Below are 26,542 nucleotides of genomic sequence, written 5' to 3' on the forward strand. Positions count from 1 at the left end.
GACAACGGTATCTTTAATGTGTCTGGGTGGTTTAATACATACAGCATAATTATTAACTTGACCATGCTTAAAGAGACGTTCAATGTCTGATGTGTTATTGTTACCCATCTACCAATCACTGCCCTTCTTTGTGAGGATTTCAAAAAGCTCCCTGGTCTTTGTAGTTGAATCTTTGCTTGATGAATCTTTGCTTGAAATGTAATACTTGACTGAGGGACCTGACATTTGTTGTATGTATGGGGGACAGAGGAAGGGTTAGTCATTCAAAAATCATGTCAACCCCTATTATTTCACACAGAGTGAGTCCATGAAACTTATTGTGTGATTTGTTAAGCCAACTTTCTACTCCTGAACTAAGGTAGTATTGCCTAAACAAAGGGGCTGAATACTTATGCAACAACTATATTTTAGTTATGTACTTGTTTTTCTTTTTTTCCCCCCCACTTTGACAGAGTATTTTGAGTAGACTGTTGACAAAAACATTGCATTTAAATCCATTTGAATCCCACTTTGTAACACAATAAAATGTGAAGAAATCCAAGGGGAATTCTGCAAGGCACTGTAAGTGTTTAAGCAGGCCCTCTTGGAGTTTGTCACACCTCTGTCATCTCATAGAAAACAGAGAAGCAGTGCTCTATCCTTGCAATTCAGTCAGAGATCCTCCAGAAACAACACAGATTCATTAGAACATTGAACACTGTCTTATCCTCTTCCCAGCATTGGCCTCCCACTATGCTGGGGTTGTTGCAGTGGGGGGGACTGGGGTTGATGCAGTGGGGGGGGACTGGGGTTGTTGCAGTGGGGGGGACTGGGGTTGTTGCAGTGAGGGGGACTGGGGTTGTTGCAGTGAGGGGGACTGGGGTTGTGGCAGTGAGGGGGACTGGGGTTGTTGCAGTGAGGGGGACTGGGGTTGTGGCAGTGCAGGGGGACTGGGGTTGTGGCACTGGGGGGGACTAGAGTTGTGGCACTGGGGTTGTGGCAGTGGGGGGACTAGGGTTGTAGCAGTGGGGGGGACTCGGGTTGTAGCAGTGGGGGGACTAGGGTTGTAGCAGTGGGGGAGACTGGGGTTGTGGCAGTGGGGGGGACTGGGGTTGTGGCAGTGGGGGGGGCTAGGGTTGTAGCAGTGGCGGGGACTGGGGTTGTGGCAGTGGCGGGGACTGGGGTTGTGGCAGTGGGGGGGGACTAGGGTTGTAGCAGTGGCGGGGACTGGGGTTGTGGCAGTGGGGGGGGGGGGGGGACTAGGGTTGTGGCAGTGGGGGTGACTGGGGTTGTAGAAGTGGGGGGGACTAGGGTTGTGGCAGTGGGGGGGACTAGGGTTGTGTCAGTGGGGGGACTGGGGTTGTGGCAGTGGGGGGAGACTGGTGTTGTGGAAATGGGGGGTGGCACTGTTAGATTAGGCCTCCCCATGCAGCTCTTTGATGAGGTGGACTGTGGCATTTGTAGGCAGAAGTGGGCTCAGTTGGATATTCCCCTTTCATAAATGGCACAGGGTCATTGCAATTCCACATATAGCCACATCAATAGCCAAAAACATCTATTCCCCATTGTATCCTTTAACACATCTTGTAGAAAATATTGATAGGTATCCACTTTTTCTCTCACAACAGGAATAGAACAAGGTAGAATAGAGTAATAGCATTTCTTACAGCACAACAAGTTATCTTTTTTTAAATGTATTTTATTTTTTACATTTTCCCATAAAGTTTCCCACCAGATCAAGATAAAACAAATTTGCACACAAAGCCATTGAACGGAACACATTGAGAGAAAGTGGAGCTCAAAGAGTCAGAACAGCCCTATGGTAACATGGCATGTAAAAAGTGTGAATCTGGCTGTGAGATGCAAAGTAGTTTATTGTTGCTCTCTGGCATCTCATTCTCATTGTCTCTCCCCATTAGCCTGTGACCAGGGGTTGGCAGACGTCGACAGTTTCCTGTGGCAGATGCCTGGTGTTTCAATGGCTGCCCTTGATCGCCTTATGACAGATGTCAAGGCTCCTGTTGAACGGGCACGCCCCGTGCCTCGGTGTGTCTGGCAGACAGCGGCCAGCCCCACGACACCCTCCCGCCCCACCTCTGCATCCATCAGTCTCCGACTATTACCTCCGACAGCCATCACATAAGCACCCAACGGTTCACATGCAAATGGGTCCAGACACATCCGTTTTGGAATTCTAATGCATCAGTCTTAAGCCTTCCACATGCTTTGGTTCGGCTGGTGCCTAGCCGAACTCGGCTAGGTGAACCGAACGAGTGCGCTCGCATACTCCCTTAAAAGACCTTCGCTTGAAAAATGAGAAATTGGCAATAGTAATGTTTGTCCTCAAAATAGTCAAAATGAATCTAAGATAACTAAAGAAATCTGTCATAAATGTTGACGTTTTAGCCGAGGAAATTTTAGTCCCACAATTTTACATCTAACCAAGATGTTTGGTTCAGTGTTTCTTCAATATTATTTTTGTTCATAAAAACGATGTGTCTCTCGTTGAATGACAACAGACATTTTAGTTGATCTAGCTGTGAAGGGGCCTTATGTTTGACACAGAACAGTGTGACACAGAGGACAAGTTTTCAGGTACAGGAGAACATTAAGCCTATGTAGGTAAAAGACTTGCTGGGACCAAAATTGGCATGAATGATCCGTTTCTGAAGGACACTGCAGAACGGCGCAAAGTTCTGTATCCAATTTTCAAAGAAAATATATTAAAAGGGAAACGAGTAGCTGTCGTCGTTGATAACCTATATATTGATAACCAGTTGTTCAGAGACTCAAAGACTACTCCATGGTTATTTTAAAAATTGCAAAGTTCTCATAGATGAGGAAAATAAATACAATTCTAGCCCGGTTATGGATTGTAACAATACAATAAAAAATATAGCTTTTCTATATATCTTCACATATAACTAATTGAAAACACAAGCACTAATTCAACATAGTGAAGATAAAAACTAAGTAAACAGAAAGCACAGTATGTGTGGATGGTGTATGTTTATTTTGATTTGTTATGTTTGTAAGTTGAGTGAGTGATTAATGAAATGGTTGCATATCTCAGAGCCAATGTATTGCTGTGGGCCAGGGTATGAGAGGGCTTTCCATGTTTTTCAGATGATGGATATACTTTTCTAATGAATTATACAGTGCCTTGCGAAAGTATTCGGCCCCCTTGAACTTTGCGACCTTTTGCCACATTTCAGGCTTCAAACAGAAAGATATAAAACTGTATTTTTTTGTGAAGAATCAACAACAAGTGGGACACAATCATGAAGTGGAACGACATTTATTGGATATTTCAAACTTTTTTAACAAATCCAAAACTGAAAAATTGGGCGTGCAAAATTATTCAGCCCCTTTACTTTCAGTGCAGCAAACTCTCTCCAGAAGTTCAGTGAGGATCTCTGAATGATCCAATGTTGACCTAAATGACTAATGATGATAAATACAATCCACCTGTGTGTAATCAAGTCTCCGTATAAATGCACCTGCACTGTGATAGTCTCAGAGGTCCGTTAAAAGCGCAGAGAGCATCATGAAGAACAAGGAACACACCAGGCAGGTCCGAGATACTGTTGTGAAGAAGTTTAAAGCCGGATTTGGATACAAAAAGATTTCCCAAGCTTTAAACATCCCAAGGAACACTGTGCAAGCAATAATATTGAAATGGAAGGAGTATCAGACCACTGCAAATCTACCAAGTCCTGGCCGTCCCTCTAAACTTTCAGCTCATACAAGGAGAAGACTGATCAGAGATGCAGCCAAGAGGCCCATGATCACTCTGGATGAACTGCAGAGATCTACAGCTGAGGTGGGAGACTCTGTCCATAGGACAACAATCAGTTGTATATTGCACAAATCTGGCCTTTATGGAAGAGTGGCAAGAAGAAAGCCATTTCTTAAAGATATCCATAAAAAGTGTCGTTTAAAGTTTGCCACAAGCCACCTGGGAGACACACCAAACATGTGGAAGAAGGTGCTCTGGTCAGATGAAACCAAAATTGAACTTTTTGGCAACAATGCAAAACGTTATGTTTGGCGTAAAAGCAACACAGCTGAACACACCATCCCCACTGTCAAACATGGTGGTGGCAGCATCATGGTTTGGGCCTGCTTTTCTTCAGCAGGGACAGGGAAGATGGTTAAAATTGATGGGAAGATGGATGGAGCCAAATACAGGACCATTCTGGAAGAAAACCTGATGGAGTCTGCAAAAGACCTGAGACTGGGACGGAGATTCGTCTTCCAACAAGACAATGATCCAAAACATAAAGCAAAATCTACAATGGAATGGTTCAAAAATAAACATATCCAGGTGTTAGAATGGCCAAGTCAAAGTCTGTGGAAAGAACTGAAAACTGCTGTTCACAAATGCTCTCCATCCAACCTCACTGAGCTCGAGCTGTTTTGCAAGGAGGAATGGGAAAAAATTTCAGTCTCTCGATGTGCAAAACTGATAGCGACATACCCCAAGCGACTTACAGCTGTAATCGCAGCAAAAGGTGGCGCTACAAAGTATTAACTTAAGGGGGCTGAATAATTTTGCACGCCCAATTTTTCAGTTTTTGATTTGTTAAAAAAGTTTGAAATATCCAATAAATGTCGTTCCACTTCATGATTGTGTCCCACTTGTTGTTGATTCTTCACAAAAAATACAGTTTTATATCTTTATGTTTGAAGCCTGAAATGTGGCAAAAGGTCGCAAAGTTCAAGGGGGCCGGATACTTTCGCAAGGCACTGTATGTCTTATTTATTTATTGTCCTATCATGGTGGAACAGTTTTAAAATAGATGATACATTTGATTTGTTATTGTCCTATCATGGGGAACTACATTTTTAAAATAAATTATATCTAATTATTTATTTATGATCCTATTTTAATGGTACGGTCCACGACCCTATACCCTAGACACCCACCTGAATGACCCAGATACTAAGGAGAAGTCCCTAACTGTTTTATGGGCCTGCTGTAAGCAGTCCGTATGCAGCCAAAATGCAGTCAGAGACCTAGAGCAGCACTGCCCCCTCTAGATTCTGAGCCTGCTTGGCAGGGTTGGTCCTGCAAAGCCAAAGCCCCCTAAAGGGAGAGCATAATATACAAGGAAATTCTCAAAGCTGCTAATGAGAACCTTCACGACCTTGTACCTAGCCGGTGGGGATTCCGGTGGGGTGCCCCCACCCAGGCAGTGGCAGTACTGCAACACAAGCTGCAGTAACCCATGGGGAGGGGGTCACACTTGGACATTCAGAGAGGGGGTATATTATTGTGACCTTAGTGGCACAGAATCAAGTCGGACTGCATGGGATGCTTGGGAATATGGTCAATATTGGTAACCGTATTGTGGGTGTTTCAGGAAAAAGGTGTACATTTGACCTCTATCATCTAGGATGTGACAATGGTAAATAAAATCTCTACATTTTTGCCTATTTTTTGTGCGGTCTTGCAGGCCTTCTCGTGCAGCTGCAACTTCAAGTGCATTTGTAAATCAAGACCTTTCTTGAGTTGGGCTCTGGGGTGGTGCAATTGTTGAGTAAGTGAGCTTATGGTTGTGTGGGGTTATGGGTTGAGTGTGTGTGGGTGTATGTGTGTATCCAACAACTGTTGCGAAGGAGTAAAAGATGTTAGGGACAATAGAGGATGATCCACAGCTATACAGTATATAATACAAATTGAGGTGAGGACGATGGAAATGCATTTGGCAGTTAATCAACTTCAATTCGGTAAATGGCACTGTGTGCTCTTTTCAAAAGGATGGATCCCAGTCGGTTATGGGTTATGAGATACAGGGGGTCGAGGGTGGTCTGCAGGGCATTGGGATGACAACCCAACTCAGGATGAGGAGGGCTTTTAGCGGGTGGAATAGTAGGGACCAATTGGAGGTTTACTTAGTAGAAATGCAAAGATCATGGTACAGCTATATAGACACTCAGTCATCATGTTACTTTTTAATGGCACGTTTACAAACATATATTTTGATAAAAATTATTGAAAGTTGTGTCTCATTATGATAGGTGGTGAAATAAGTATAGCCAGTTACAATTGTAATGGCCTAGCAGATAATAAGAAAAGACAATCAGTATTTACCTGGCTAAAAGAGAAGGAATATAATATCTATTGTTTACAGTAAACCCATTCAACAGTTTTGAATGAAGTTTTGTGGAAAAATAACTGGGGGGGTGATGGTTTTAATTAACAATAATTTTGATCCAAATGTGCAAATTGTCCAAACAGATCCTCAAGGTAGATGGATTATTTAAAATAGGTTATTGGACAATAAACAGATATGGCTTATTAACCAATACGGTCCGAATAATGACGATCCAAGCTTCTTTGAAAATATATATAAGAATTTATCAACTCTACAAGCAACACTAGACTCTATTATTATGGTGGGAGATTTTAATACGGTCTTAAATACCTCTATGGACCGGAAAGGAAATCACACTACAAACTATCACCCTCAGGCACTTAACGAAATCATGAATGTCATGGATATATTGGAATTAGTGGATATATGGAGACTTAAATACCCTGACCTAGTGAGATATACATGGCGGAGGCTTAATTAAGCAAGTCGCCTTGACTACTTTCTTATACCATTCTCTCTGGCACCAAAAGTTTAAAAAGTGTTGATAGGGGACAGAATGCGGTCGGATCATCACATAATTGGCATATATATTATTCTTACAGAATTTCCACGTGGGCGAGGATATTGGAAATTTAATAAAAGCCTACTAGATGATAAATTGTTTAGAACTAGGACAGAAGAATCTATAAGTGACTTTTTCAGACATAACATAGGTACAGCAGATCCCCTTATTGTATGGGACACTTTTAAATGTGCCTTTAGAGGCAATGCAATTCAGTACTCATCTATAAAACAAAAGCAATTTAGATCAAAAGAGTCCATATACGGTACTATAGAGGCACAGAATAAGTTAGAGGAAAAACAAAAAGAAATGGAGGAACTTATTCAAGAAAGATCCAGTGTAATATATTATAATAATAAAGCGAACTGGATGGAATATGGGGAAAAAAATCACCAAATTCTTTTTCAATCTTCGATATAGAAATGCTACCAAAAATTGTTTTATTAAAACTTGTTACAAATGATGGAGTCACGCATGATTTACCAAATTATATTTTGAAAGAGGAAGTAAAGTCCTTTAAGAATATGTTTTCATTTCAGGCTCCTCCATCTCCACTAACTGAAACTAATTGTATGGATTTTTTTCCTAATAATAATGTAAAATTAATATCTGTACAGAAAGACTCATGTGAAGGCCAAATTACTGAGGAGGAACTGCTTGAGGCAATTGGGGCCTTTAACGATGGGAAAACTCCAGGGCTGGATGGCATACCAGTGGAAGTATACCAAACTTGTTTTGCTATACTCAAAGGACCATTAATGGCTTGTTTTAACCACTCCTATATAAATGGTAGATTATCAGACATGAAACAAGAAGGTCTGATATCATTATTACTGAAACAGGACCCAAGTGGTATATATAAAGATCCAGTCCATTTAAAAAATTGGAGACCTCTTACACTTCAGTGTTGTGATGCAAAAATCCTAACAAAATGCTTGGCACATAGAATTAAAAAAGTATTGTCAGATATTATTCATCCTAATCAGACAGGTTTTTACATGGACGATACATTGGAGATAATACAAGACAAGTACTGGAAACAATAGAATACTATGAAATATCGGGGACACCAGGCCTGGTTTTCATAGCTGATTTTGAAAAGGCTTTTGATAAAGTACGACTGGAGTTTATATATAAATGCCTAGAATATTTCAATTTTGGGGAATCGCTTATAAAATGGGTTAATGTTATGTATAGTAACCCTAGGTGTAAAATAATAAATAATGGCTACATCTCAGAAAGTGTTAAACTGTCTAGAGGAGTAAAACAAGGTTGTCCACTATCGGCATATCTATTTATTATTGCCATCGAAATGTTAGCTGCAAAGATTAGATCAAACAATAATATTAAGGGATTAGAAATCCGTGGCTTAAAAACTAAGGTGTCATTGTACGCTGATGATTCATGTTTTATTTTAAAACCACAATTGGAGTCTCTCCACGGCCTCTTAGAGGATCTAGATACTTTTGCTATCCTCTCTGGATTAAAACCAAATTATGATAAATGTACCATATTACGTATTGGATCACAAAAAAAATGCACATTTTACATTACCATGTAGTTTACCAATTAAATGGTCTGAAGGAGATGTGGACATACTCGGTATACAAATCCCAAAGGAAAGAAATGATCTCACTCCAATACATTTTTATAGAAAGTTAGCAAAAATAGATAAGATCTTGCTGCCATGGAAAGGAAAATACCTGTCTATTTGTGGAAAAATCACCCTGATTAACTCCTTAGTCATATCACAGTTCACCTATTTGCTTATGGCTTTGCCTACACCTCGTGACCTACTTTTTAAATTATATGAAAAATGTTATTGTAACGGCAAGCCAGATAAAATGAAAAGGGCCTATTTATATAACGAATATTAAATTATTAAATATTAAAGCATTAGACCTCTCACTAAAGGCATCAGTCATACAAAAGTTATACTTAAATCCAAACTGGTTCTCTAGTCAATTGGTACGAATGTCTCATCCTATATTCAGGAAGGGCCTTTTCCCCTTTATTCAGATTACACCTGCTCACTTTCGGTTGTTTGAAAAGGAAATAATCTTCAAAAAATCTTTATTTTTTAAATAAGCCTAAGAAAGTTGGTTGCAATTTCAGTTTAATCCACCTGAAAGGACGGAACAAATAGTACAACAAATATTGTGGTTAAATTCAAATATACAAATTGATTAAAAAAACTGTATTTATCGAAGAAATGTTTAAAAAATGTATAAATTTAGTGAATGATATCATAAATAGGACTGGTGGAGTTATGTCACACATGTTGCTAACACAGACATATGGAAATGTCTGCTCTATCTAAAATTACAACCAATTAATTGCAGCATTACCACAAAAATGGAAGAGGCAAGTAGAAGGGGAAAAAAGTAAGGAACTTGTATGTCGGCCCTGTAGTAAAGAACATAAATGGTTAAAGAAAGGTGTGATAAATAAAAACATATACCAATTTCATTTAAGGACCAAAATAGTTGGGAAGAGATTTTCGATGTACCCATTCCATGGCACATGGTTTATGAATTGATACGGAAAACAACGCCGGATTCAAAACTTCAAATTTTTCAATATAAATTACTATACAAAATTCTTGCAACTAATAGAATGTTATATATATGGGGGATACAATCTTCCCAGCTCTGCAGATTCTGCTGTGAGGAGGCAGAGTCATTAGATCATTTATTTTGGTATTGTCCATATGTAGCTCGTTTTTGGTCACAGGTCCAGGAATGGCTGAAGAATTGCAACATTTGCCTAGAACTAACGCTACAGATAGCAATACTGGGTGATTTGAAAAGCCATAGTCAATCAATCAATAATATAATGATTATTTTAGCAAAAATGTTTATTTTTTTATTTACAATCTGTAGAATCTATGAGAATAGGAAGGTTCAATTATTTTGTGATGCATCACAGCACTGTTGAAAAATATATGGCAAATAGAAATCCGAAATGGATGATGTTGAGAGATAGATGGGAGAGGTTGAGTGGAGCTGAAGGGTGGGACAAATAACAAGATAAACAATGTAAAGCATAGGGGATCTGTAAAATGTATATAGGTTCGGAACTTCTGTGAAATAGCATAGTTACAAATAGAAATCATCAAACTGGATGGACATCAGAAATAGAGGAAGGACTAAGAACAAACAAGAGAGAACTATTGTAAAGTAGACTGTGTCTGTAAAATGTGTATAAGATGTATAAATTGAAGGTAAAAGCAGAAGTGTTTATTCGTTTACTCCAATTGGGGGATCGGCGGTAGGGTTTGCGGGGAATAATAATAAAGGTATATTCTTTAAAAAAGTATTATGTCTATATAGGTATGTGTATGTATATATGTGCATATGTATGCATGTGTGTATGGATATATATATTTACCCAAAAAATATGGGGGATTGGAAATGAGGCAGACAATTACATTGGAAGTAACATTCTTTCCGCAATATTAAGCTGATCCTCCCTCTAAAAAAAAAACAACAGCCTATGTAGGTCCAAGTCTATGATAAAGCGTTATGTACTGTATGTAACTGCTCTTGCCTCATGTCTAATTCTCTAATCAACATCCCTGTCACTGTCCCTCTAACTACCAGGGAATCGCTGCCATGGCAACGGAACATCTTTAGCAACATATCCAATCTCACAACTTCAAACACTATTTTTAATGTCTGGAAAACTAGAGGTACAGGTTGAACAGGTTGTAGCAGACCAATTTTAGCACAACTAAATAATAAACAAGCAAGTGGTACTTTGGAAAAAGTTAGAATCTAGAAATCTGCCCTCAACCACTACCTACTGCGTTGGTAAAGACGTGTTTGAGTGAGATCAAACAGCCCCTTTATGCACCTGTTAGATGACTCTGATTCTGACAGTTTGGACAAGCTTTGCTGGATCGATCTGTTATGGCCTGAGGTTGACTACATGTAGGTTTTCCTATCATCATAAACATGAAGGTTTCAGGTTAAAGTAAAACCTCAGTTAATGTGTGGGTTTAAGCTTTCATCATGAAGGTCCTTGTATCGCATGTCATGTTACAAAATGTGCAGTTTACATCTTTTATTTTGAAAACCGTGAACGTACCATTTAGGCCGGCTGGTGGACTTCACCACTGGAGACATGCCATCTCTATACAGGCTCTTGGTCTTGCTAAAGTTGACAATGTTGAAAATCACCCTCTGAAAGACAAACGTGAACATTCCATTAGAAGAATTCAAGAACAAGAGAAGGGGGATGATATGAAAAGGTAGAAATATCAGAAGGTGAGCACTGAGAGGGAAATAGAGGAACGTGATGCCAACACACCACTCATCAATCGTATATACTGACTGATTATTATGTCAGAGTAGAGATAAGAAAGTGAGCTTCAATACATGATAGTACAACACACTATAAAGTAGAGATGAAAAGACATGTCTGTCAACAGATAGCGTGGTGAAGCGGTGGCCTAGCAGAGGATCATGCTGAAACTGGCAGGCTACCATGGGGCCAGCTTGGCTTTAAAACCCTCATTCATGGCTGAGTGAGGGATATGTCCTACTCTCCCAGGAAATGCACTGGGACCCCCCTCCTCCGCCAGGATCCCTGATTAGAATCAGGGGAAGAAATAGGTAGGTTGGAGAGAATAATAAATATATAAATAATGATAATAATATCACCAATGAATCCTATTGATGGACCATATCAAATTACCAACTAAGTCCAGGTGGTGGAAGTGAACTGTGTGCTACTGAAATCCTATTACAACACCCCCTCCTCTTCCCCCTCCCCCCTTGCCATCACAGGAGCAGGGATTGTGGCAGGCTGATTCAGACTTAGGTAAAATGACATTTAACTGATGTTCAGACTGGCAGCAGGCTCCTGTACCGTGGAGATAAGACCATCGCTGCTGGCATTTCAATTACACTTTACTGCCCTGCACATCTGTTGCCAGCCTACTTTCAGCTTTTCCTCAGGCAAATACATCCTCATTCTCTGCCTTACATTGGTCATCTTTCTTCTTTTTCTCCAATTCAGATTGTCTTATTCAGTGGCTGTGTCTCATGTCTGTAATCTATTTGTTAAGCGTCTGAACTCCGAGGGGGAGCTCTGTACTCCACCAAAGCAGGCAGGCTGCAACAGTCTCTGTGCTTCTGTCAAGACAAGGTGATTAAAGAGGTTCCTTCCCTCTTCTTCAAGCTCAACCCTGGATCACATGAAGACTCACACAAGGAAGAGAAGACTGTGTTCTTTGAAGTCATATTTCACTGAGACCCGTAAACATAGAGACCTGTTATTGATTTCATTGCATGATGCACAATGGTGTTGTATCTAGGCAGATTCACTGTTTTATAGTCCAAACTCATTGCAACAGCATGCATGCCTGAAAGTTAATCCTCCAGCCAGCTTACCTGTGAGGGAATTTATTTACAACATGTAGATGGAGAAACTGAGCAACTGTTCAAAAAATAGTAGACCAAACCACAGCATATAGGCCTACAGCACAGTGCTGATGCTGCTGTAAGGTTTGGCTCTCAGATTGATCACATCATTGGGGGGTTGAATTTCTTAAGCCTTTAAACCTTCACCCTTCACTGGCATTAACTGGGAACAGAAGTGGCATGAGTGTGACAGATCTACACTGGAGGGTCATCATTCATCATCCACTTCCCTGACACCGAGCCTCTCACATGTACCCTACACTGCATCATAGCTCATGTGTGTCCCTGTCCTTTATCATGGAAAATCATCACTAGCCGTGATTGCCTCTCTGTGCTTATGCACACATTAATCTTTCCACATCCAAAAACTGCTGGTACTGCTGATGCTGCGGCTCACATCTGGATGTGTTAGCTGTGCTAGCTGTATTAGCTGTGTTAGCTGTATTAGCTGTGCTAGGTGTGCTAGCTGTATTAGCTGTGCTAGCGGTGTTAGCTGTGTTAGCTATCATGAGGAGTGACTCTCCAGCGATCCTCGCCAGTCTGCAGAGTCCTACAGCATCATAAATTGAGGCCAATGGGAGATTGAGATGAGGACGAGAGGAGTCAAATTGGAGAGTATTTTTATTTTGGGGTCATTAAGTGGTTTGTGTGGCCTACGCCGCCTGGAGCCCACTCATCACACGCAGGAAGACTGACTGGCGGTAGGGTGCTTTAGGCCCACCACTCTTGTTATAAACTCTGCCTACACCCAGGACCAATTTGGGTGCCCGTCTCCCTAGGTGCGGAGAGCACTGTCCTGGAAATGTAATTACACATTGAACAGTTTGAACAGATTAACATCCAGGCTGTCTGAGCTGTCATCTTCATGAAGCATGTCAAACCCCCCTATGTCCCTGTCACTGCCAGAGCGGAGCCCAAACAGGTGTCTCTCTGTCACCCTGCAGCACACACCAAGATACAAGCACCGTGTAACCACTACGTAACCATTCGTTGAAGATTTCTGCCTTTGGCGAAACCTTTGGCAAAATAGTGTAAAATGAATAAAAAACAAGAAATTCTACGTTGAGTACTATCTCATACATTTCTGAATGTTTTGATCTAGCTCCAATGTGTTGACTGTAAGCAGTAGAGAAGGAAGCAGTGTGAACATATAGTTCAACTACATATTGTCGTATCTTGGTGGTAGTTGAACTAAATTCAAATCTTGGTGTTTTCAGTAAATTACTTTTTTGCCATTTAGCGGTGTAGCTAACTACTTGAACTACACTTCTTTTGTTAAATCAGACCTGCCTAATTGTCACTTTTTGTGTTAAGTTAACATATTATATTATGTTAACATCTGACCCCAGAGTGATCTATTATTGCAATGTGTAGTCTATGACATTTCAGACTTAGTTATGATAATTTATCAGAAAGTAGTTTGAATGTAGTAAACTATCTTTTATTAAAAGATAGCTTTAGTGTAGCTCAACTTCTTCCAGTGTGAAGTAATTGGTATCTTGGTCAACTATATTTTCAGAGTAGCTTCCCCAACAATTCCCCCAAAACATTTTTACATTTGACATTTTACTAATTTAGCAGGCACTCTTATCCAGAACAACTTACAAGAGCAATTAGGGTTTAGTGTCTTGCTCAAGGACACAGATTTTTCACATAGTCAGCTTGTTAACCACTAGGCTACCTCCCGCCCCTGACAGGCATCAGGGTAGTGAATGTGAAGTGGGGCCCTCACCTAACCACTGACCTCTACAGAAACACAGCACTCAGAGCTCCCAGGCCAGGCACTGATAACCCTGTCCAGGCTCCACACTAAAATAGCTATATGTCAAACAGCATTTGGGTGCAAAATGCTGTCTTTTGATACACATCAATCCACAGTGAGCCCAGCTCCTGAACTGAGCCCAGCTCCTGAACTGAGCCCAGCTCCTGAACTGAGCCCAGCTCCTTAACTGAAACCAGCACTGAAATATTAAAGAGACTATTCTTAATGGGGTGGTAGTCTATACGGACAACGCAATCCCTCTACCAGTGGAACAAAAATACACAACATGTAATCTAGCTAGCTAGAAGTGCAAGTTGAGAGATCCAGTGAAGTGCAGCAAGGCATGATGAATCATGATTCAGACTTCAGAGTTGAATGGTAGACTATTTTGTTTACATTGAGAATCAAGGGTCATGGGTACTAAGTAGAGTTAAGTGGTCTAGGGAGAGAATAGGAAGTGACACGATGCCCTCTGTGGAACACATACAGGACTGTAGAACCAGTGGATCTGTGTCTGTCTGGCTCACGGTACACAGCAGAGAGCCCCTCAGTCATCACTAGAAACACTATTTTTACGCCATTTCGCCCAGTGGGCGGTGCTACAGTGGGTGTGGATTTAAAAGTGCAAGGACTGTCTGATGCGCGTCCATGTCCAACGAGAACCCTCCGCGTGGGACCTCATTCTTAACCTCTTCACCAACATCACTATGGTGGGTTTATACGTTATTGTTTACAATTGCATTTTCATATTAGTACATAATTGCTTTATTTGAACTAACGATAGCTAGCTACCAAGTGGCTGGACCAGTTTTCCCAAAAGTGAACGATGTGTAATGTCAAGTTTAGCTTACTAGCCAACCAACAATGTCAATGCCGCTATCAAGCCAATCTACTAAATTTACCTGAATTAAAAATATGACTAGATTTAATCTAATTTCACTGTGATGGTTAGTCAACATGCAATAATACCTGTATACTCTCAATCAATGAGATGAATTATTTGCGTTTATATGAACAAGATCAGAACTACTGAGCCTACCCTTTACCCCTCCCTTTTCAGTGACTGATGTGAACTACAAAAAAAAAGCCAACCAATACTTCAGGTCAGTACGATCAATGATCATGTATAAATACATTGATATGCATGATACGTGTGTGAGTTGTACAGTAGTAGCATTAGCTCTATGTGTGTGAGCATCTCTCTCTATCTCTCCCAATGTAATAATGATTTTTTTTCTTAACAATAATGAATTTGGTATCAGCGATGCTGGCTTAATTAAAACCGGTTAATCTGATGGATTTTGTATGTCCTTGGTCTTATTTATTTGTTTGAGGGCCTATACATGAGGCCAACTTTACCATATTATCCTGGAGGAATACTCACATACCCAGTCTCATTACTTTGTGTGAATGATATCTCTCTACTTAAAACAATGCGAAATTCAAATACAAAATAATTTGTTTAGCTTCTTTCAATTCTGTGGCTGCATGAAACAGCAAACATAACGTGAATTCAGCGATTACAATTGTTTACTTAATCTTTGTGGCTCCCTGATGAAACAGAATAAGATCCATTAGTGTAGTCAGGCTTAGCCAACCAGTATTCTATGGCTTAGCGGTGTGTTGAGTAGATTCTACCATCCAGACTTGAGCAAGTGCTTGGCTCGTTCTCGATCAATGTGTTCACCAATGACTGTATATAGTGTGCACCCGTATGCGCGCTGAAATCTACAGCACCACCCACCGGGTGAAATGGCGTGAAAAGAGTGTCTCCAGTCATCACAGACACCCAGGCTTATTGTTCGTGGCAGCCTACCTGTTCCTCTCCAGCAGGCTTTGATCAGTCGATCGCTGGAAAAGCATCACCACCAGGCCTACATCAGATTCACAATGAAGTAACTGACAGCCCTGATGCCACGGCAGACAGGAATACAGAGGGGAAACGCAGGGGCACCAGCCACAGTTCTTCCCTATAAAACATAGGGCTAGACCTCAGCCTAAAGATACGGCAAGGGTTACATTTCACACGTTTAGTGCTATGGGGTATGCCTTTGAGGATTCACACAGTCAGAACACTGCAATCCTAAGGCTTTACTCTATTGGCCCCAGAGGTGAAGGTCCTGTCTAATGCAACACAATCATGACCTGTGGTTATCCTCTCTTCATCACACCGGTTGTAAAAAAAAAAAAAAAACTGCATGGCCATGAGTTCAAGATGCAGAGGGACAGGATTGTCTCCTGTGGGGGATTAGCAGGAGCAGGAGAGCTCTTTGCTTTGGAAGACCTGACAGGACGCTCACAAGCTGCCAATGTCAGCTCAGGGTGGCGGCCTGTGGAGGGGACGCTGACCTCAGGTTAAAAATATTACACTGTCAGGGGCATCTCCTGTTGTCTTCCTGTCACCACCTGAGCTTCACATGGACAAAACAAAAATAGGGTTTTGTATTGTTTTGAAATGTCCTCTGTAAAATAAAGTAATGTGAAGTCTCAGATACCTAACTATTGATCTGAAGACCTGCTGGGTAGCCTTTAAATGTCAGCTTTTAATTTCCTTCTACTTCTCAAAAAAATATGTATTCAAAAGTCTTGTTTCAGAGCTATCAGATTACAGGAAACGGTGACAGTCATTTAAAGCAGCCGTCAGACCTTTTGTTTGGATAGGCATTCACAGCCTTTTGTATTGGTATCTATTATTTAACCAGAGAACCAGGAAGTTCACGCTTTGGGTCTTTACGTGAAAGGCAATCTATAAATCCATTGTATGGCCATGTACGATTCAAACAAGTTTAATTAGGCCTTTCCTTTGAGTGTCTGACAGTCAAGCTCAATATCCTCCAGACAATGTAGAAGGTCAGACATAGAGAGACAATAATACCCTCTGAGTTCAAAAAGCATTCCATTAACCTATTGAGGACATTTTTACAGCTGAGGCAATAATAATATAAAACTGCTAAAATACTTTGTATAACAGACTCGGCACTACTGCGCTATGGGAGCATTTTCAAGCATATATATACAGCATATAACTAAGTTACCATATGTAGCCTATAGATGTTTATATACAGTGTGAATATGTATGCATACTTTGAATGCGTTACATGTATTGATTGTGTGTGTGTGTGTTTTCCATGGTCAGCTTGCCACACTGCTTCAGATATGAAAAGACTCCACTGCCTCCAATGTAATCGGCAGAGTGTTTTGATAGCTCTCAGGCAATAAAACACAGCGAGCTTTGACGCATGCTGTGAGCATGCAGCTATCTTTATTAGCCTGGTCTTCATTTCTCGCCTGCTGAATTTTCAGATGGATAAACCCTCAACCAGATAAATATGAGGAATATTGATATCTGTGCGCCACAAAGTATCTCTGTGCTCACACAACCCTCCCCTATCAAACATGTGTCTTCTCTAACATCCACACAAGTAAAGAGCAGAGCGATGCATACTGACAGCCCATGCTTTTAATATATTCACATTGGCAAGAGAAATGCACATGCTCTAAATATTAAGTACAATCTCTGGTCTCTTGAGGATACCTGGCTATTTCTCTCCTACTGAAGCATTTCCCCTCTATGATTCCCTCCTGTATGATTTAGAGGAGCTGCCAGTCCTACAGGTCCACTCACCTCATACGGCCAGGCTAGAACTAATGACAGCCTCTACAGACAACAGTCTCCTGCTGCAGGACGAGGACCAAGAAGATGGTCAAATCAAGAAATGAATAAACCTAATTCAGAGCCAACTGATGTTCCTCTTGCTTTAAACATGGCAGAGTTCATTTGCTCAGTCTAGCAGCTCTCTCCATCTCTTGCATCTCTTGCAGCATTTTTGCTCAGGGTCCCCCGTCAAGCCCACTCCAGAGCGCTGGAATTGTCAGAAGTGATGGATGACTATCAACCTTCTGCTGTCTTCCGGACCGCTCCTGGGAGATTTACAGGCCCGCTGACTACCAGGCATGAAAACCAATCTGTTTTTCTCATTCCTCCCTCTCTCCCTCATACCACCTCACTCTCTCTATTTCAACTGCCTCTGTTCCTAAAAGCTTTTCTAATGGAGAAAGTGTGAAAAACAACACAAATATTCACGCAAACAGAAAAACCAATTTGTCTCTTGAAGGGCATTCTTACCATGTCACTACACCATAACATCTTTATACTGACAGGCTAGTCTCTGACAACCTATCTGGTGACTCTACATCCAACTTCTCCACAGGCCCATCTATATGTATGGGTTGTAATTATAGCATCTGAAAGGTGTGAGGCTAATTGTGCTCTCAAAATAGTAATTACTTTATTATCATGACTATTCTGGTGGACATAATGATCGTTAGAAGGCATTATGTTAATGCAATTAAATGGTTTCATTCTCCCACTAATTGGGGGTATTTTCCAGGGTCAAGTCCTTAAATAAGCAAAGTTGCATCTAAACCCTCCTTTGGGCTAAAACCTGAATAGAGAACAGGAGTGGACTAAACTGTGTAACTCATATAAAATTCCAAGAATGTACTAACGTGATTGGACATAGACTATAATGTCAGAACAATAAGAAGACCACTTATAAGTCTTGTCTTGTAAGTCTTACAAATAATTTTCGCTCATGCAAAAACCCTCTTCATCAGTCCTACCATGTCAATAAAACTACAGATTGTACATTTAGGCCTACTGGAAATTTACTGGGCTAAGACATAGGTTGCAACTCAATCAATTTGATGTTGCAATTATGTTTTATATGACCACATTTGATCTATGACTTTTCAGTAAAAAAAATTTAGGAGACTAGGAGACATGCTGAATGGTGGAATACATTTCTATTTAAGTATAGGGAGCTGACACATCTCTTCAGAAAACAGGGTAATATACATAAATTAACATGTAAATGTTATTTTGATTGCAGTCTAATAACATGCAAAAGAGCGTTCTGACTAGCTTTATCAATAATTTGAGCTTGTGAAACGTGGCCACCTACTCCTGACTGCAGTGGAAGCCACTGTAATGGTACCTGAGCAAATGATCTCTAGCCTATCTGTCAACCTATTACACAGTTTATGCTGAGGTTAATCAGACATGTTCACATTTTTCATTTATATTCTGTGGCTCATTAAATTCCAATGAAATCTTCGGAGGGCCCAAATTTCTCCCAGATTGGAATCCTGTTCCTGTGCTGAGACATGTTTATGATGTATTTAATTATATTTATTTGTCTATCTATTTTTGCACTGCAGCAGAGACCGGTTGGTGTGATTACCAAACATGCCATCATTGCAATGAACATCTAGACAGGAATGAAGGCTGAAGTATACCATCACAGAGCTTAGCACACACACAAGCTGAAAAGCATCAGCTAATGGCGTCCTGGGATATTTTTAACTAACCACTCTCACACTGAATCCATTCCCTGACAGAGAAGCACTTTTCTGGGAATGGTTTCCATTGATCTGGCTGGGGTATGAATGCTGACTGGTTTAGTCATCCGTCTATATATCCCCACACAATGAGTTCCTATGCTTACCTGAAGGTGATCCAATGGAGCTGCTAAACAGTTTGAGCCTTTACCTTCCCTCTCACTGATCTGTCCACATTTAAACCTTCATCCTACAGCTTGAACTTCAAATCCTAGCAACCTCGGGGTCAAAAACCAATGATATTGTGAGGAGGCAGATGGGCATTGCAGAGAACCAATCTGGTCTTGCCATCTCTACGCCTGGTGTTGGGTGTGTGGGTTAAGTTGAGTATTTTAGATTTAGCCACTGGAAGTGTTTCAGTCAAGCGCGCAAAAAATATCAAGCATGAAAGTAAATATGTTATTTTGCCTTTCGCTCGGTCTGCATTAATTACAACACAGCCATTGGTCAATCCTGGCACATTGCTAAGAGCCATGGGGCGAAATATTTGTCATTTTGAGATGAATAATGCATTACTGTCTAGAGGGGAAGTGCCAACATCTAAGAGTGAACCCAGGATCCTGGCTATAAATAACAGGGCTGGACATCTCACAGAGCCCACACCAGCAGGTGCTCTCTCATCTCTCTACTACGCACATGAATATGCAGATCTGAGAAAAGGCCAAATAAATAAAAGCATCAGGGGTTTCCTGTGATAGTAACTGATGGCATTTGACCCTGCTACATTCTGAGGGGGAAGATGATAGATGTGCCATTCAGTCTTACAGCTGTTCACACATCAACAGAAGCCCAAATTAAAAAATGTAAGTAGCACGGCTTTATTGCTCATGACACTCTGGAGGGTGATATGTCAGGGCCGTGGTGATGGAGAGGAGAGGGGGAGGTTAATGAGTGTCCAGCACCGTTGGCAGAGGCATATTTTCGGCCTCGCCTCACTGTCAAAGGCCTTGACAATAGCACACCCCAAAATAACATAGACACCAATTTGAAGGGGGGAAAAGAGAGCAAACCTTGGTAAACAGGACCAACAACAAGGGGGTCCAAGGACGTCACAGTCATGACAACAGTGCTGCGTTGGCAGGAAGTGATGTCACAGGTCAACGTTTTTAATGCAGTGATCCCCAGGGGACTTGGACCCCACAGCCCTGCCGGATCAGCAGCGGCTCCTGAGAGAGCTCAGTGTGAATGGCTAAACATCTCTGAAGAATATCAATCTGGTTGCTGTGCACTCCTCACTCGTGAGGTAACACCCTAATTCATTTATCAGCCGCCTCTGTAGGGCCTGCTCCATGCTTTTTATTTCCCTCCTTCCCCTTCTTCTTTAACCCCTCTGTGTCTCGGCACATCCTACAGCAACAATGGCTGTGGGAGAGTATTGTAATGCGGGAGGTACACTCTGCCCCCATCTGTTGCTGCAGTGTTTGCACTCTGGCTTTGATTGAGAGGCTGTAAAAAAGCAATCTTCTAGACTAGGGCTCATCTACATGCACGCTGCGTGTCTGCCCACATGCCTCTGAGGGAGACAGTTAAAACATGGCACACAGTTTATTATGGAGCCATGCTGGTTTTAGCGCCAAGGGCCTCTTTGTTTGCAGATTATGAAAAAGGATCGAAACGGACAACTCTGCTGCATCTGTTCGTGTCAACAGCTTGGAAAAGCAAGAGAGCAGAGTAAAGTGATATGTGGTTGTCTTATACCAGCTACCTTAAAATGAATGCACTGATTGTAAGTCGCTCTGGATAAGAGTGTCTTCTAAATGACGCAAATGTAAATGTTAAATGTACAGAAGTACAAGAAAGAGGACAATAGACTCAGACTCATCACTTGAAAAATGTGTTGAGATGTCTAATGGCTTTTTGTGATGCCTTTATAGCACTCCGCTAATGTAATGCATCATGACTCCAAAAATGCCTGCTTTTTATTGAATGCATGATCGCATTAACGCAGAGTAACCTTTGCAACGTCATGCGTAACAAAAAGTGATGGTTTTCCTGCAGTTGACTGATTACAGTCTGATAACCATGGAAAACACCACACCCACCATCGATTCCCAGGAAAACAAATCAATAAACACAAGCACACACAACAGAAAATCCAAGAATTCTTCAAGCTCAAAACCTACAACCAGCACACCTTACAGCAAATCCATACCTTAAAGAATGACTGTAGCTGTTTCTTATTACATTTAGAACAAATGTTCCCTCATCCACCTATAAACAGACCACTATGTATCTTAGTTATGACACCACTCATGAAGTTATCTAGTTCTAGTGGAATGCTTGATTCAATCACAGTGTAACATGGTTTACATTTTAAATTGTTGCGTATGAGCTGCCCCTACTGAAGAGTTGTTAACATTTCATTGCGGGATATACCATTAAATGGGAATTACAGGAGAAAAACAAACATTTTCAATTTGTACTGCTCTTGTAGCTATGATAGTTTACATTTCCCATGATAAAAAGACATAAAACCACTTGATGAGTATTTCTCCACTGACACACCATACTCATACGTGTGTTAAAGAAAGGGATTAGTGAGTTGAGAATGTAATGCTGATTTATATGCAGTCTTTCACCTCCGGTCGCTGGGAGTGGGAATATCTCTCGATTGAAAGGCTTTAAACTAAAATATTGTACCCATGTCCCGACAGGGTACATCATGTGTCACGCCCTGACCTTAGAGAGCCTTTTTATTTCTCCTTTTGGTTAGGTCAGGGTGTGATTTGGGTCGGCATTCTAGTTGGTTTATTTCTTTGTTGGCCGGGTATGGTTCCCAATCAGAGGCAGCTGTCTATCGTTGTCTCTGATTGGGGATCATACTTAGGCAGCCCTTTTTCCCACCTTCAGTGGGATCTTGTTTGTGTGTAGTTGCTTTCTGCACTGTATGTAGCTTTACGTTCGTTTTGCATTTAGTTGTTTTTTGGTGTCATTTAAAATAAAAGTATAATGTACGCCTACCTCGCTGCACCTTGGTCTCCTTCTAACAACGGACGTAACAGCATGCCATTTGTATTAAACTAACTAAAGTACTATCATGCTGCACGATATTAACTGACTGAATATAACATAAAAAGATAACAAGAACAAATTTGACATTGTATTCCGATATAGATTTACCTCTGAAATAGGAGCACAGTAGGATCACCGTCAATTCATTACTTCCATATGTGCAGCACATACTAGCACTGCACATATTAGTGGAGGAAGACTGCAGGTAAGGTCACAGAAAGGTGGGAACAACAGACAAAACAAAGTTAGGATGAATGTTGGCTTACATGCCAAGATTTAAATGAATTGATGCTACAGTACCATACCAAATGAATCAACACAACATTTGTGCCCAAAAGGATCTGATAAATGCATAGATAAAGTAATCTAAACAGTCTTCTCCTCTCATATTTCAGTATAAAAGAGAGGCCTAATTAAATGCAGGAGTAAAACCCATAAAGATGCTAAAGAGAATATCAGTCCAGGATTTCAAATTAATGAATCCACCACATAGATAAAACAAGAAGAAGAGGGAGGGAGGAAAGTTTACACAGAATGAAAGAGGAGAGAGCGCAAGAGAGAAACAAAAAAAAGGTTATGTTGATGAATCTGAGTTGCCATAGTGATAGGAAGGAGGTGTGTCACTCTTGGATATGAATAAGGATCATCAGTTTGGCTGCGTTCGTAAATTCACCCTGGCAACCTACTCCGATTTCAGAGCACTCTGGTGTGAGAGTGCCAGAGCACAGAATAAATAGGGGAATTTACGAACGCCCTAAACTCGGTTGTTATGACAGGTGTAAGTAAACATCGACAAAAAAACTGAATTAAATTGTTGCCAGTAACACAGTTACAGTCATTAACCCTCTTGATAACAATAAAACACTCTAGCAGCTCTGCTGGTAAAATGAATGAGGTGTTCTCTCATTTGTGTCTGGAAATACAGTACGTTCAGAAAGTATTCAGACTTCTTCCAGATATTGTTACATTACAGCCTTATTCTAAAATGGATTAAATTGATTTTTTCCTCAGCAGTCTACACAGTGCACTCTGAACAATCCGAGAGCAAAACGCTCTGAATTTCAGAATGGACAATATGACAAGGCTCAGAGCAAACACTGACAGTCTAGAGAGGATTTACGAACGCACCCTCTGTGTATAGTATCTTTAGCTAACTGCTTTACAAGCACATGATTGGTCAATGGCTGAGACACCTATATGTGACACTTGCAGCCCGACTACTAATATCTCTCTTATGGAAACTCAAAGGAAACAAATCAAAGTAAAGCTCACATATGAGCAGCTGAAAAAATGAGTTTGGTTGTTTCTGTTGTATGTAATCATGGCTCGTTAACAGTTTACTTTAGAGATCTGATGATTTGACTGGTTTATTCCCTATCTGCCATAAGGGAATTACAGGAGAGCTGACTTCTCATGTCTTAAACACAAACAGCCTTGGTATGGTGGAGCAACACAACCGCTGAGCCACACCATCAACAACGTGCTGCTGAATGGATACGCTTAGTGTGTGCAGGTTATCCAGCATTTTACTCTCCTTTTTACAACCAGTGTTTGTGCACCTTATAGAAAAAGTGTATGGTACAGAATGTTATGACTAGGTACTTACTGTTGAAGAGATTGTGATCCCTGTATTTGTACCACTATCCAGCGTTCAAATTGAAATGGACTGATTGCAAGCTGCTATGAATGAGGATGTCTGTTGAAGGGCTAAAATGTTACATCAGTCATGCTAAAACGGAAAATATCTATAGATTGTGTGTTGACAATTTTTATGAGGAACATCCTCAAAAGAACAAATGTTTTTCAACATGTACATGCATACAGTAGTAATTCCCCATGCTGACAAAGATTAAACTATGAAATACCCAAAGTAAACTGAAAAAGGTACATCAAATCATTTCCCCCCCATGCCACAGTTGTAATAATCTAGCAGTGCTTTAAATATACATTAAAACTATGTAATTAGTTCTGTTGGCCTATGATCGGCAGTTTAAATAAACAATAATCAATCACAATAGGTTAAAAAAGTCATTTGAACGACAAAAAACTGTTTAAATGATTCATGTATTAGGTTAATCACATTGTCACGCCCTGATCTGTTTTACCTGTCCTTGTGCTTGTCACCACCCTCCTCCAGGTGTCGCCCATCTTCCCCATTATCCCCTGGGTACTTATACCTGTGTTCTCTGTCTGTTGCCAGTTCGTCAAGTCAACCAATGTTTTCTCTCAGCTCCTGCTTTTCCCCAGCCTCTTTTTTTCTCGCTCTCCTGGTTTTGACCATTGCCTGTCCTGACTCTGAGCCTGCCTGCCTGACCACTCTGCCTGACCCTGAGCTTGCCTGCCGTCCTGTGCCTCTGACCCTAATCTAGATTACCGACCTCTGCCTGACCTGACCTTGTCATCAAATAGAGTATGTCTGATGATTATTCCGTCTGATAAATCATCAGGTAAAACCCTTTTTAGTATCATAATGCAAGGAACATCCAAATAATGAAATCAGATTCAGGCAACAGGACACCTGTCTGTGAACATAATGTAATAAGATAGATGCTTTAAAGTCTAAATGTACTGAACGATCTCTTTAAATACTGCCAGTCAGAGAAGAAGTAGAAGTAAATGTTCAGGGACGCATTTCAAGCAAGGACGGACATACACCAATCCTCTGTGCTCTAAAGGTTGAGTGGAAGTCACCCACCCAACCTCTAAAGCTTGGAGGAATGGGATTCTTAGGTCTGTGTTGAATGACATCACCTTTGCACACCATGAACAAAAGGTAGCGTGAAAGAGCACTGCAAATGGACTCGAGCTTGATTAAATGGTCACTGAGTCGGAAAGCAGCCCTGATTTGATCTGTGACCTCGCACCAAAATCTTTTTAAGAAAAGATTAAATGAATACACCTTTAAAGGAACCTGTGGGACGATGTTAGGTTCCCTTCGCCCCAAACACAGAGGTAGGAAAAATGGGTTTGAGGGCCCAGGGAGTCACTACTACATCAACTGCAAACACAAATGGCTGTCATTCCAGGCTCAGCACAAGCCAAAACAAGATCGTAGACGAGGGCAACCGCGATTTTCACCACTCATGCAGAGCCTTCTAGGCATCACTTCTGTTTCATTAGAGAATAGTGTGCAATGAAAGAGACTGTTACTGATGGTTCAAAGGAAAGTGATGTTTGTTGACTGACCCCATTATTTTTTTCCAAAGCAAATTGATGATCCAGTTTTACTGTGAAACTTTCCACATCTACAGTAGTTCAACTTCAGTTCAAAGTGAGTTTCCTCCACAACTGAGTCTGAATAGCCTGCTCATTACATTGTTTTCAATGAATAATATTGAATAATACTAATATTTCCCATGTCTTCGAGTATGTATGCCCTACTGAATCCTAACTTATAATCTATCTATACCATAATACTGTTCTACTTGAATAATGTCTTTCTCATACCTCATTATTACCCACCACGCATCATTCCATAAATACTGTACCATACTGCAATGCATCTAAACACTGTAAAAGGTTTCCCAATAGACTTTGGTGATGAACCTGAGAACTATTCTTTATCAAACACTGATTTAGTTGGGAGAGCATGAAGTTAAACATTAAACACTCACTTTTTATTGAACCCTTCTTGTTTTCAACACCAGAAGAGTAATGTGCAAGAGCGTGGTTTTCAATAACTACAGTAATTCATTTACTAATGCCAGTGTGGTATCAATCTCATTCTGCAAATTATATTTATGCAGCTCCACACTGTACATATTTATTATCCTGTAGTGATATGAATGATAGAGAAACAGCCTATTACAAACATTTACTTAAGTCCTGTTTATGACTGCAAGACAAATGGTCTCCGTTTGCTGTTTAGAAATAACATCAAATCACTGTCAGTATCACATAAAATCACATGGCACACACATAAAGTCAATGCCACTTTTTGGCTTTCAGTGGATGAACATCTCTGAGATGGTGGTGCATAACGTGTGGTTAAAAAAAGTGAAACCCTCCATTGTTCTGTGGAACGTGGGGCCATCACTTTGGTAGACCCACATCATTTCAATCAGAGACAATCCAATCACAGGTGTTTTTATTGCAATCAGACAGAGAGGGGCTGGGACCTTGGAAGAAGTGAACTGCTGCTTCAGAGAATTTCAGATCTGTTGAACAGCAGGGACTCAAATCATGTGTCTATGAAGTCTTGATTAGAACGACTTTACAGAGTCAAATGTAGCACGAGCCCAAAACACATCATTTAGCGTTACATTTTAAGTGAAGAACACCATGCAAAGACGTCAAAGCT

General features: G+C 40.8%; 1 protein-coding gene across 2 annotated transcripts in view; it reads right to left on the reverse strand.

The window, feature by feature from the left end:
* agbl4 (AGBL carboxypeptidase 4) overlaps positions 1-26,542 on the reverse strand; it is a 408,538-nt gene that overhangs the window by 240,033 nt on the left and 141,963 nt on the right. For both annotated transcript variants that reach the window (XM_021604030.3, XM_090235706.1), the window contains exon 4: positions 10,732-10,826. In XM_021604030.3, coding sequence (XP_021459705.2) covers positions 10,732-10,826 — 95 coding nt within the window. The remainder of the gene's footprint in view (positions 1-10,731; positions 10,827-26,542) is intronic.

This window comes from Oncorhynchus mykiss, chromosome 5 (genome assembly GCF_057628025.1).
Source record: "Oncorhynchus mykiss isolate SJ-2025 chromosome 5, ASM5762802v1, whole genome shotgun sequence".
Classification (NCBI taxonomy): domain Eukaryota; kingdom Metazoa; phylum Chordata; class Actinopteri; order Salmoniformes; family Salmonidae; genus Oncorhynchus; species Oncorhynchus mykiss.